General features: G+C 41.6%; 1 protein-coding gene across 7 annotated transcripts in view; it reads right to left on the bottom strand.

Annotated features, from left to right (window-relative positions):
- The window catches only part of ASTN2 (astrotactin 2), a 903,825-nt gene that overhangs the window by 381,347 nt on the left and 508,873 nt on the right, over nt 1-13,605 (bottom strand). For all 7 annotated transcript variants that reach the window (XM_077143577.1, XM_077143583.1, XM_077143589.1 and 4 more), the window contains one exon: nt 6,541-6,691. In XM_077143577.1, coding sequence (XP_076999692.1) covers nt 6,541-6,691 — 151 coding nt within the window. The remainder of the gene's footprint in view (nt 1-6,540; nt 6,692-13,605) is intronic.

Genomic DNA, 13,605 nt, shown 5'->3' with positions numbered 1-13,605 from the left:
CTGGGCTTATCATGATAATCAAGTATAAACCCCCTATTAAGGTCAGCTGATTAACAACTCTAATTTCATTGGTAAACTTAATTCACCTTTGTCCTGTAAGGTAACATAACATACTTGTAGGCTACAGGGATTAGGACATAGTCATCATTGCAGTGGGTGGAGTGGGATGGGTGACTATCCTGCCTACCACACACCCTATGACCCTCCCCAATCTGGGCAACTACACCTGAGGTCTGCATCATCCCAGGAGAAGAGTCCTACAACAGAAACAAAATGCCAAGCAAAAAAAAAAAAAAAGTCAATTTTATTTATTTTTTTATTCTGGGCTTCAAAAGCAAAAAAAAAAAGTCAATTTTACTTATTTTTTTTCTTCTGGGCTTCAAAAATTGAGGCCTAGAAATAAGGTAAACAAAATAAATAAATAGGGCAGACCACGATGGCTCAGCAGGTAGAGTTCTCACCTGCTATACCAGAGACTCAGGTTTAAGTCCCGGTGCCTGCCCATACAAAATAATAATAATAATAATAATAATAATAATAATAATAATAATAATAAAGTAAACAAATAAAAGCAAAGGGAAATTCTGTGATCTGTCTGAGAATTAGTCCCCTTCCACACAAAAGGAAATAAGGATCATTGGAGATAGCGGATGAGAAGGGGATTTTGGAAGGCAAATAAGATGGCTGCTCAAATATTTTCAAAAGGAACCCTGCACTCTATTGCTTGTCGGATTTCAGATGTTCTGTCCTCCAGTTTACTAATCCTATCTTCTGTCTCTTGAAATCTAACATTGCAGGTTTCATTGTTTTTTTCATCTCTTCTACTGTGCCTTTCATTCCCATAAGTTCCGTGATTTGTTTTTTCAAACTTTCAATTTCTTCTTTTTGTTCATTCCTTGCCTTCTTTATATTCTCCCTCAATTCATTGATTTGATTTTTGATGAGGTTTTCCATGTTTGTTCATATATTCTAAATTAATTATTTCAACTCCTGTATCTCATTTGAATTGTTGGCTTGTTTCTTGACTGGGCCATATCTTCAATTTTCCTAGTGTGATTTGTTATTTTTTGCTGGTGTCTAGGCATTTAATTACCTTAGTTAGTTTATTCTAGAGATTGTTTTCACTTCTTTTACCTAGGGCATAATTACTAGATGAATTTGTTGTCTCTCTGTTCTTTGGCATTCAGTTCAGCTTTTTCTGGACCACTAGCTTAGGTTTTGTTTAACAGAGGAGAATTTTTCAGTTCTTGTTTTCTTGTTTCTTGCCCTGCTTGTATGGTGCCTTCCCCCTCCCCTACCCTTAGGAGGATCTACTTAGGTATTATAGACCCCAGCCAGATTTTCCCAGACAAAACTGGCCTCCTATCAGGGTGAAGGAGTCACCTGTGTCAGTTTTCCCTGAGGGTGAGACCCAGCAGGTTGAAAGACTTTCCTGTGAAGTCTCTGGGCTCTGTTTTTCTTATCCTGCTCAGTATGTGGCACTTGTCTGCCTGCAGGTCCCACCAGCATAAGATGATGCAATACCTTTAGCTATGGCAGATTCTCCCTGCTGAGGTGTGGTAGAGGCTGTAGGCTGGTTTTAATGGCTTCAAATTACCAAGCCCTGGTGTCTGAATTCCTTGAGGGAGGGATTCCACCTGAGTTGGGCTCCACCCCTCCCCTGGGGAAGGCACAGGCTCCAGACAAGCCCTCAAACAAGCTTGTTTCTGCCTATGCCTGGGGCAGTTGCAGTCTGAGAAGTCCTGCCGCTGTATCCAAAGGCAGTCAAGCTTTTGTAGAAACACAGCCACAAAAACCTCTGTTTCTTTTTTTTTTATCTTTTTCCCCCTTGGTGCTGGGGCAAAAATGAGCAACCTCCGCTTTGAACAGGTTCACCTGAGCTGGGGGCCTATTTTTAGTAGTCAGAATTTGTGAATTAATTCCACAATTGGGGTTTGGTTGGGCTCAGCCCCTGCTGCTGATAAAGTCCCTTTCCTTTCCCCTCTGGGAAGCAGCCTGTGGGGGAGGGGTGCTAGCCATCATGGCTTGGGGAACTCATAGTTCTGGGGAGCCTCGCAGCCGGTCCAGCTGGTCCAGACTGGGGTACACTGTGTGTTCAGTCACTGATGTGGCCCCAGGAACTGTTCTGTACTGTTCCTGGTTATTTAGTAGCTGTTCTGGAGGACGAACTAAATCGCGCACCTTGCTAAGCCGCCATCTTGACACCGACTCTGGAACCCTGCACTCTAACCCCACCAGGTTAATTACATGGGGGATGAGAGATTACAGAAAATCAGGTACAGCCGATGTGAAGGCAAAGGGTGCCTGTGCCTTACTTGCCAGAAAACAGCTAGTGGCGGCAAGCATGGCTAAGCGCTCTTCCCTGACATGTGCCTGGCATGTCATGATCAAAGGTCCTCCTCATAAAGTCCACATAAGCTCCCCATGGCCTCAGTGTTCCAGATGCACTGCTGGACATTCCTCATGTCCTGAGAAGGGTGGAAAAGCTGCTTAATGAATAGAGCCAACTGGGTCTATATGGCTTTATAGGGATTAAGAATATGAGTAGGATGGACTAACAAGCTGTAAATCAGGTAGGGACAAGAGGTCCTAGCATATGCCAGAAAGGAAAGAGTGTGATGACTAGAGATATTGATGAGAAAGCAGATACCAGAATTGAGAGATGATGGCTCAGTATCAACTCTCCCAGCCTCCCCAAACCTCTTATGCCTTAGTGGTAGATCAGCCCTCTTGAACTTCGAAGAAGTTCAGAAGTTTCTCGAAGAAGTTCAAGAAAATGAAAATGTAAATTGATCAGAAATAATTTCCACAACCAGTGGATGGATTGGAACAGAAATGAAATTCAGTTTTAGAAAAATTATAGAAAATTAAAACATACTTCATCATTAGTGTAGTCCTAAATATCATATCCACTACATAAAAGTATAAGTAATTGTGATTCATCATCTCACATATAAATGATACTTTAACAATTCCAAATCATTGCAGTTAGATTCTTTCCTTTCCAGAAAACCAATAATTTCAAGAGCTGTTATTTCCTTTGGAAAGATTAAGGATCTGAGGCTAAGGAAGTCAACATAGATTCCAGAGGCAGCCAGTGATCAAAAGCAAGATTTAAACTGAGCTCACTCCAACTAGCCATTGTTCTATGGTTCCTTGCTGCTATCTTCTTGTCTTAGCTCCTCAGGAAAGCAAACAACCGAAAGAGGCCTGAGCAGTTTAGAATGATACGGAAGAACAGACCTAGTCTTGGTCCTCCATCCTGCCATCTTGTGGCAAGACCTTGGAAATTGGACTCCCAATTTTCAACTTGCTGAGAGAAGTTTTTGTCCAGGGTTGTGGTGAGGATGAGTTATTGGATGTCAACACACTTTGTAAACTCTGAAGTATTATAACAATATAAGGAATTATTAGTGTTATACCTAACAGAATTTGCTTGTTTGTTTTAGAACGGAGAGCTGAGAAGACTAAGTTTCTCTTTGCAGGCATGATGGAAAGCCTACAGAGAAATAAAAGAAAGCCTACAGAGAAATAAAAGAAATGTTAAATCTCAGTGAAAAAATGGATATACTTCCCTGACTATTCTGAAGGATGGAAAAGGCTTACCTTACATCCATTGAGTCCTGGAGTTGCATATTAGATCCTTAATCTAGGGAAGGAGATCTGACAACTTCATTAGACTGTTGAAATTTCTCTTTACTTTCAGGGAACTAATGTCTGTCTGTCTGTCTCTCTCTCCCCTCTCTCTCTCTCCCCTCTTCCTCCTACCTTCCTCTCTTTTTTCCAGTTTATATTGAGTGGGAAGGAGAGACAATCCTTGCCTGGATACACACATACAAATACACACAATCTCTGAATTCTAAGGGTTCATTCTCTGGGACATTCCCTCAAGGATAAGGAGCTTAATTAATTGAGGAAAGAGAACTGGTGGAAAAAAAGATGAAAGAGGCAGACAACTTAATCCCTCCAGAGTTCAGTTCATCTTCCTGACTACAAAGACTGGTACAGGAATCAATAGGAGAACCAAGTTGGCCCAGTGAGATGAAATTCTGTGACTCTGATTGTAAGAAAGAGGTGTCCTTGTCCTGCAGGATTCCCTGAGTAGATAGGGTGTAAACAGGTCTGAGAATGGCACAACGCTAAGAGGAGGAGAGAAGACAGGGTCCCAATTTCATTGTCTGAGTCTCTCAATCCAACTGCGCCTAGACTTCCAAAGTTATTTGAGCCAATATATTTCCTCTTTTGTCTTAAACTACTTTGAGTTGAGTTCCTGTCTCCTGTAACCCTAAGAATTCTGATCAATAAAAATTTCAATGTTCTATCCACATCTGAAGATCTGTTGATCTTTGAGTCTAAAATATAGTTTTCTTGCATCACCTCATACTCTAGAAGCTTCTTTGTATTGATCTCCTGACCATTGCTATTTCCTTAGTTGGTATAAGTGCTTTAAGGCAGCTTGTATTCTATCTCCTTTGGATCTCTACTAGTTTGCAAGATGTAGGAATGTGATATACCAGAATGGCTTTTTAAAAAGGGAATTTAATAACTTACAAGTTTACAGCTCTAAGAAAGTGAAAGTGTCCAAATCAGCACCAAGAGGTTACCTTCATTCAAGAAAGGCCGATGGGTCTGGCACACCTCTGTCAGCTGGGCAGTCATGTGGCTGGCATCTGCTGGTCCCCTGCTCCTGGGGTTAGTGGCTTTCAGCCTCTATCCATGTAGGGGTTCCTCATTTTGCTTGTCCAAGTCTGGCATTCATCTCTTGACTTCCTTTGGCTCGCTCCAGGTTCTGGCTTGCTTAACATCTCATGGCCACCTCTGTTGGGCTCCAAGCATCTCTAAACATCTGTGTCTCTGTTGTCTAAGTGTTAGCATCTGTGTCAGCTCTGCTCAGAAGTTTCTGTCAGCTCTCTCTATTGGCTCTGGTGCTTTTGACTCTCTCCAAAATGTTTCCTCTTTTATAGGATTCCAGTAAACTAAACAAGACCCACCTGGAATGGGTGAAGTCACATCACCATCTAATCGAAAGATCACACCCACAGATGGGTGTGTCACATCTCCATGGAGAGAATCTAAAGTTTCCAACCTGCAGTACTGAATCAAAATTAAAATAAAAGGCTGCTTCCACAAGATTGAGACAGGATTAAAATGTGGCTTTTCTGGGGTACATAATACTTTCAAAGTGGTGTACTCTCTCAGAAAGCCTAGCTCAGAGCAGTGATTTGACCTCTAGCCCTATCCCTCCTTTCTTCCCTTTTCTTTCTTCCTGATTTACTGAGACTGGTACTGCTAGGGCACTGAGCAGAATCAACAGTTACTGAGTGACCCCTCAGTTTATTGGGAAAGATTAACTTGAAAGACAGTCTGTGTTAGGAAGTGTCATCGGTGATGTAACAGATGCAGGTACAGAATACAGTCATGATCCCAGTAGCATGGCTACTTCTCCAGGGGAAAAGGGAAACCTTTTGGTTTTGTAGAGCAGATATGTCTGGAAAGATGTCCATTTATTTCCTACATGGAGTAGCAGAGCAGGTCACTCTAGGCAGAAAGGATGGCATGGGCAATGCCCTAGGCATTAAAACAAGACGGCACATTCAGAGACTATATCTACTTAGTTCCCTTTGGCTCTAGCTATAAGAGATATGGTTGGAGAAGTGGGGAAGGGGCCAAATTAAGAAGGGCACTGAATGTCCAGCTAAGAGGTTTATCCTGCAGGACCGTATTTCTCAAGCTGTCCTTTTAAGACACATCAAAACACCTACACACACTCACACCTGCATTCATACACACACACTTGTAAAAATTCAAGTGCCTAAAACCCACCTCCCTCTATGGAATCAAAGCTTCTAGTTGTAAAATCCAGAAATCTGCATTTAAACAAACACCCTAGGTAACTCTTATAAAGCAATCATCAAGTTTGGGATTCCTTCTGTAGGCAATGGGAACCTTATATATTGTCTTCCGTGTCCTTATTCTATGTAACATATTAAAACTCTATGCAAACAAACACCACCTTCCTATCTCCCCACTTTTGCCTTACCCATCACTATTTTCTCCTTCAAGTGAACCCATCTTTTGAAGCCAGTTCCAACACTCACTTTCCCAGAAAGTCTTCTACAAATCCTAGGTCTCAATTGAAACTTTCACTTCTGGCCCACACCAAAGCACCTACTCTCTATACGAGTTACCTCTCACTGGCATGCACCTCATTGTGGGCACCTCACTGTGTCCACAGAGACAAGAAATGCCCTACCTCATTCCCAGATGGACTGAAGCTTTTTCAGGCTAGACGCTCTCAGGGACCTCCTATCTGTAAGGCACTCAAGCTATAATATTTCATTTCACTCTTTAAAAAATTCCACAAAGTAGGTTTTACTGATCCCACATTGCAAATTAGGAAACCAGGGTTCAAAGGGGCAGCCTGGTTTGTCAAAGTCCATGCAAGCAAGAAGAATGAGAATGATCCTCCCTGACCAGTTCCCACTCAGAGCAAGGATCCTCCAACAAGGGGCCTTGGCACCTGGGCCAACGAGGACTTACCACACATCCAGAGGAGTCCACCTGGCGGTCAGACACACACTTGAAATTGCGGGTGCAGCCCCCGTTGTTCCGTGAACAGTCACGGACTGGCCCAAAGGAGGACAGCAGGTCATTGATGGTTTCAAAGTACGTGGACAGCATTGCCTCTTCCCTTGGAGAGAAAGAGAATGGTTAAACCCCAGAGAGATCTGTATTACATTAAATTTTAAAAATTTCATTTAGTTCATTTAGTACATTTAAAACCAACTTTTTATATATTTGTAACAAAAAGTAAATGTTTGTAAGTAAAATAATAAAAAAAAAGAAAAAGAAAATAAGTATACCATCAGTTGCCATGGTGCTTAAGTGTAGTTGTGATAAAGTTATACCTGCATCTCATTTATCCTCATACTTTTGGAAGATAAAGATAAGTTTTCCGTTTTACTGATGATGAAATATGGCTCAGAGAGGTGAATTGTTTTGTTGGTACAAACCAAAGTTTGTCCCAATCTTCATCAGGATCCAAAGACAAAGCTCTTCACACTACACAACTCTTAACTTGTATTGTAGATGCTTCTATAGAATCAAACATCTCCTCATGGCACCTCTACAAAATGGGCATATTCATATGGCTCCCACTTTATGGGTATAAAATCAAAACTATAAAAAGTTGTGGTACTTACGTCAAATCACACAGCCTGTAAACAACAGAATCCAGATATAATCTGGTCCTAATATCCTAGCACACATTTTTCAAACTATTGCTTACAAGTCAGACTGTTGAGACTGGTAGCAACAGCTGTCAGATGGGTCATGGACTCCATTGGCATCCTCATGCCTTATCTCATCCTTTCCCTTGTCGGTCTTGGAGCTCCAGGTTTGAGTCTCCTAGTTCACTCCCTGCTCCCAGTCTTACTCCGTACTGGCCCACACTTCATCCTGACTGTCAACGGATTTGGTAAATACCAGTTCTGATCAGATATTCCTCTTCTCAATAGCTCCCCACTACTTACAGAAGAAAGCCTTAAGGTGTTACCTTGGCAATCAAGGCTCTTTATAATCTGGTCCCTGTGCACCTGTCAGTCCATATCTACCCCACCCTCATATTCTCCGTCTGCTAGCCACAGGCCTCTTCTCATTCACACAACATACAATTTTAGGTCAAGTTTCCTGGAAACAGATGCTGAGATAGAGAGTTGCATGCAGGGTGAGGCCTCTTTGGCAATACACCTGTAGGAAGTGAAGAAGGCAGGAATGGGCACAGGGAGAGGTTGGTCTGAGTGTGGTTAGGGTCTGAAGCCTCAATTAATCCTGCAGGGGAACTCTGGGGCCGGGGCGGCCCTTCAGAGATGTCAGGGACTGGGGCACAAGAGCCAGGCCTTCGCATCTGCATACCAATCAGCCAGTCAAGGGCTAAAGGGCTGCTTTCTGGGAGGGGACTGTCCTTGGGTGAGGAAGCACCTGGTGGCTGAAGGCAATGCCCAGTGGGAGACTCAGCCATGGGCCATCAGCAGCTGATGTTCACCGCTGGGGAACAGGTGGGTCCCCTGAAAAGCAGATGGATTTGGGTGCCCCTTGGGCTCTCAGCATTGCCCTAATGAGCTCCTCTGTCTTGGATGCTCAACTCTCATGTCTTTACCTGGTGAAATCCCAGAAATCCTTCAAAAATGTGTCCAGATTGTCATTCATTTATTCATTCATTTATGCACTTAGAACATAGTTACGAAGTGTTTTATATGCTCCAGGCATTGTTCTAGGTATTTGGAATATAGCAATGACAATGGATGAAGCCCTTTCTTCCGCCTGCTTTACTGTCACCTCCCTTGTGAAACCTTCACTCCTTCCCTCAGCTGGACCTAATTTCTGTTCCTTTTGAGCACTCTGAATAAATCTATCATTTCAGTGATCTTAATTATCAACTCTATTTTCTCCCAGAGAGACTGTAAGCTTTTAAAGGGCAAAGCTCAAAATTTTATTCATCTCTCTTTTGACCCCAGCACAGGGTCTGGTAGGAGTATGTGCTAAATAAGTACTTTTCAAATGAAATAAAGAAGCATCAGAAGACAGGGATGCTGTTTCCACCAATAAGTAAATTTAATAAGAGTAGAGTGTAGTCTCTCCAACAGGATCCCCACCTCCAACTCTGGGTTACCAATCCAAACACTTTAGGATCAGAGCTGGGGTAGAGATACAAAGGAGAAGGCATGGCAGGAACTGTAGGGACAATCCCTGCCTTCATAACTTTGTGTAGAGTGAGGTCAGGGTACAGGTACAGAGCGGAGAGAGAATTAATAGCTCCTGAAATGAAGCTCATGGGAGATTTGCCATTTTTGAATCATGGAAAAGGACTAAGGGTTCTGGGATGACATTAAAACTGTTAAATATTAAGACCCTTAGAGGGCAGTGAGGAAATAGAAAGAGAGACAAAGAAACAAAGGGAGAAGAAGAGATGCTCTGAGAAAGTGGGGGAGCAAAAAGAGAGAGAACATGTACAAAAAATGATGGAAAGAAAGAGAAGAAACAGCGACACACAGTAAGCAGATATGATAGTAAGAGATAGACAAAGATAGATAAATAGATATATAGATAGAACCAGGGAAAACAGAGACAGTAAGAAATACAGACAGAGGAGTCTAAGACAAAGAGAGATTAAAAGAGGAGATGGAGACAGGGAACAATGTGTGAAAAAAGAGATAAATGAAGAAGAGAGCAGGAGGAAGAAAAAGAGGGAAAACAGTAGTAGCGAGTAGAGAGATTAAAAGATAAGGGGACTTCCTGGAAAATGGCGGCTTAGTAAGACGCGCGAATCTTAGTTTCTTCTCCAGGACACCTACTAGGGGAGTAGAAATGATACAGAAAGTGCCCAAAGCCACAACAGAGATAAAAAAGACAGCGTACCCCATCCTGGAACGGCTGGCTGGCTGAGAGAAGCAGCTCGGGTGAGATCGCTGAGGCGCGCGGGCCTTACCGGGCGGGGTGGCAAGCGGCCGGAGTTACTCTCTTCCCCCTTCCCGGGCCGGCTGGGAGAATTGGAGAGGTGGTCCCCTGAAACCAAGGCGACTGGCGCCCACACCACGCGCAGCCCCCGGACCAACTGAGAGAATTGGATCGGAAACCCCCAGGCCGCGGAGAACGGTGACGGGTGGGGGAGGCCCCTTCCAAACCCGTGACTCCCGGGGAACGTGCACTCTCTCGGGTGGGCCGCTGCCGCTGGCGCCCTCCCGCCACGCTTGTTGCCCAGGGCCGACTAGGAAATTCGGACGGGCTCTTTCCCTGGCTGCGGCGACCAGCAACCCTCCCTGCGTTCGGACACCCTCCCTGCGTTCGGACACCCTCCCTGCGTTCGGACACCCTCCCTGCGTTCGGACCCTGGGCCGGCTCAAGCCGCTTCGGCTAGCGAACCCCCAGGACGGCGAGAGTTTTCCAAAGTTAAAGGTCCCACAGCACCTTTTACTGGTGGGACCCGCAGACAAACGTGTGCCACGAGCGCCACCTACTGGGCAGGATAAGAAAAACAGAACCCAGAGATTTCACAGAAAGATATTACAACCTTGCTGGGTCCAACACCAAGAGAAATCTGAATAAATGCCCAGACGCCAGCAGCAGAAGATAACTGTCCACGCTCAAAAGACTGAGAATATGGCTCAGTCAAAGGAACAAACCAATAGCTCAAATGAGACACAAGAGCTGAGACAACTAATGCTGAATATACGAACAGAAATGGAAAACCTCTTCAAAAATGAAATCGATAAATTGAGGGAGGACATGAAGAGGACATGGGCTGAACATAAAGAAGAAATAGAAAAACTGAAAAAACAAATCGCAGAACTTATGGAAGTGAAGGATAAAGTAGCAAACATAGAAAAAATAATGGATAGCTACAATGATAGATTTAAAGAGACAGAAGATAGAATTAGTGATTTGGAGGATGGAACATCTGAATTCCAAAAAGAAACAGAAACTATAGGGAAAAGAATGGAAAAATTTGAACAGGGTATCAGGGAACTCAAGGACAATATGAACCGCACAAATATATGTGTTGTGGGTGTCCCAGAAGGAGAAGAGAAGGGAAAAGGAGGAGAAAAACTAATGGAAGAAATTATCACTGAAAATTTCCCAACTCTTATGAAAGACCTAAAATTACAGATCCAAGAAGTGCAGCGCACCCCAAAGAGATTAGACCCAAATAGGCGTTCTCCAAGACACTTACTAGTTAGAATGTCAGAGGTCAAAGAGAAAGAGAAGATCTTGAAAGCAGCAAGAGAAAAACAATCCATTACATACAAGGGAAACCCAATAAGACTTTGTGTAGATTTCTCAGCAGAAACCATGGAAGCTAGAAGACAGTGGGATGATATATTTAAAATACTAAAAGAGAAAAACTGCCAACCAAGACTCCTATATCCAGCAAAATTATCCTTCAAAAATGAGGGAGAAATTAAAACATTCTCAGACAAAAAGTCACTGAAAGAATTTGTGACCAAGAGACCAGCTGTGCAAGAAATACTAAAGGGAGCACTAGAGTCAGATACAAAAAGACAGAAGAGAGAGATATGGAAAAGAGTGTAGAAAGAAGGAAAATCAGATATGATATATATAATACAAAAGGCAAAATGTTGGAGGAAAATATTATCCAAACAGTAATAACACTAAATGTCAATGGACTGAATTCCCCAATCAAAAGACATAGATTGGCAGAATGGATTAAAAAACAGGATCCTTCGATATGCTGTCTACAGGAAACACATCTTAGACCCAAAGATAAACATAGGTTGAAAGTGAAAGGTTGGGAAAAGATATTTCATGCAAATAATAACCAGAAAAGAGCAGGAGTGGCTATACTAATATCCAACAAATTAGACTTCAAATGTAAAACAGTTAAAAGAGACAAAGAAGGACACTATATACTAATAAAAGGAACAATTAAACAAGAAGACATAACAATCATAAATATTTACGCACCGAATCAGAATGCCCCAAAATACATGAGGAATATACTGCAAACACTGAAAAGGGAAATAGACTCATATACCATAATAGTTGGAGACTTCAACTCACCACTCTCATCAAGGGACAGAACATCTAGACAGAGGATCAACAAAGAAATAGAGAATCTGAATATTACTATAAATGAACTAGACTTAATAGACATTTATAGGACATTACATCCCACAACAGCAGGATACACCTTTTTCTCAAGTGCTCATGGATCATTCTCAAAGATAGACCATATGCTGGGTCACAAAGCAAGTCTTAACAAATTTAAAAAGATTGAAATCTTACACAACACTTTCTCGGACCATAAAGGAATGATGTTGGAAATCAATAATAGGCAGAGTGCCAGAAAATTCACAAATACGTGGAGGCTCAACAACACACTCCTAAACAATGACTGGGTCAAAGAAGAAATTGCAAGAGAAATTAGCAAATACCTCGAGGCGAATGAAAATGAAAACACAACATATCAAAACTTATGGGACGCAGCAAAGGCAGTGCTAAGAGGGAAATTTATTGCTCTAAATGCCTATATCAGAAAAGAAGAAAAGGCAAAAATTCAGGAATTAACTGTCCACTTGGAAGAACTGGAGAAAGAACAGCAAGCTAACCCCAAAGCAAGCAAAAGGAAAGAAATAACAAAGATTAGAGCACAAATAAATGAAATTGAAAACATGAAAACAATAGAGAAAATCAATAAGGCCAGAAGTTGGTTCTATGAGAAAATCAATAAGATTGATGGGCCCTTAGCAAGATTGACAAAAAGAAGAAGAGAGAGGATGCAAATAAATAAGATCAGAAATGGAAGAGGAGACATAACTACTGACCTCACAGAAATAAAGGAGGTAATAACAGGATACTATGAACAACTTTACGCTAATAAATACAACAATTTAGAGGAAATGGACGGGTTCCTGGAAAGACATGAACAACCAACTTTGACTCAAGAAGACATAGATGACCTCAACAAACCAATCACAAGTAAAGAAATTGAATTAGTCATTCAAAAGCTTCCTAAAAAGAAAAGTCCAGGACCAGATGGCTTCACATGTGAATTCTACCAAACGTTCCAGAAAGAATTAGTACCAATTCTCTTCAAACTCTTCAAAAAAATCGAAGTGGAGGGAAAACTACCTAATTCATTCTATGAAGCCAACATCACCCCCATACCAAAACCAGGCAAAGATATTACAAAAAAAGAAAACTACAGACCAATCTCTCTAATGAATACAGATGCAAAAATCCTCAATAAAATTCTAGCAAATCGTATCCAACAACACATTAAAAGAATTATACATCATGACCAAGTAGGATTCATCCCAGGTATGCCAGGATGGTTCAACATAAGAAAATCAATTAATGTAATACACCATATCAACAAATCAAAGCAGAAAAATCACATGATCATCTCAATTGATGCAGAGAAGGCATTCGACAAGATTCAACATCCTTTCCTGTTGAAAACACTTCAAAAGATAGGAATACAAGGGAACTTCCTTAAAATGATAGAGGGAATATATGAAAAACCCACAGCTAATATCATCCTCAATGGGGAAAAATTGAAAACTTTCCCCCTAAGATCAGGAACAAGACAAGGATGTCCACTATCACCACTATTATTCAACATTGTGTTGGAGGTTCTAGCCAGAGCAATTAGACAAGAAAAAGAAATACAAGGCATCAAAATTGGAAAGGAAGAAGTAAAACTATCACTGTTTGCAGACGATATGATACTATACGTCGAAAACCCGGAAAAATCCACAACAAAACTACTAGAGCTAATAAATGAGTACAGCAAAGTAGCAGGTTACAAGATCAACATTCAAAAATCTGTAGCATTTCTATACACTAGTAATGAACAAGCTGAGGGGGAAATCAAGAAATGAATCCCATTTACAATTGCAACTAAAAGAATAAAATACCTAGGAATAAATTTAACTAAAGAGACAAAAAACCTATATAAAGAAAACTACAAAAAACTGCTAAAAGAAATCACAGAAGACCTAAATAGATGGAAGGGCATACCGTGTTCATGGATTGGAAGACTAAATATAGTTAAAATATCAATCCTACCTAAATTGATTTACAGAT

The sequence above is a fragment of the Tamandua tetradactyla genome, chromosome 2 (assembly GCF_023851605.1).
Source record: "Tamandua tetradactyla isolate mTamTet1 chromosome 2, mTamTet1.pri, whole genome shotgun sequence".
NCBI classification, from domain to species: Eukaryota; Metazoa; Chordata; class Mammalia; order Pilosa; family Myrmecophagidae; genus Tamandua; species Tamandua tetradactyla.
Note: the sequence above shows the minus strand (reverse complement) of the source record. Positions and strands in the feature narration are given on the sequence as shown.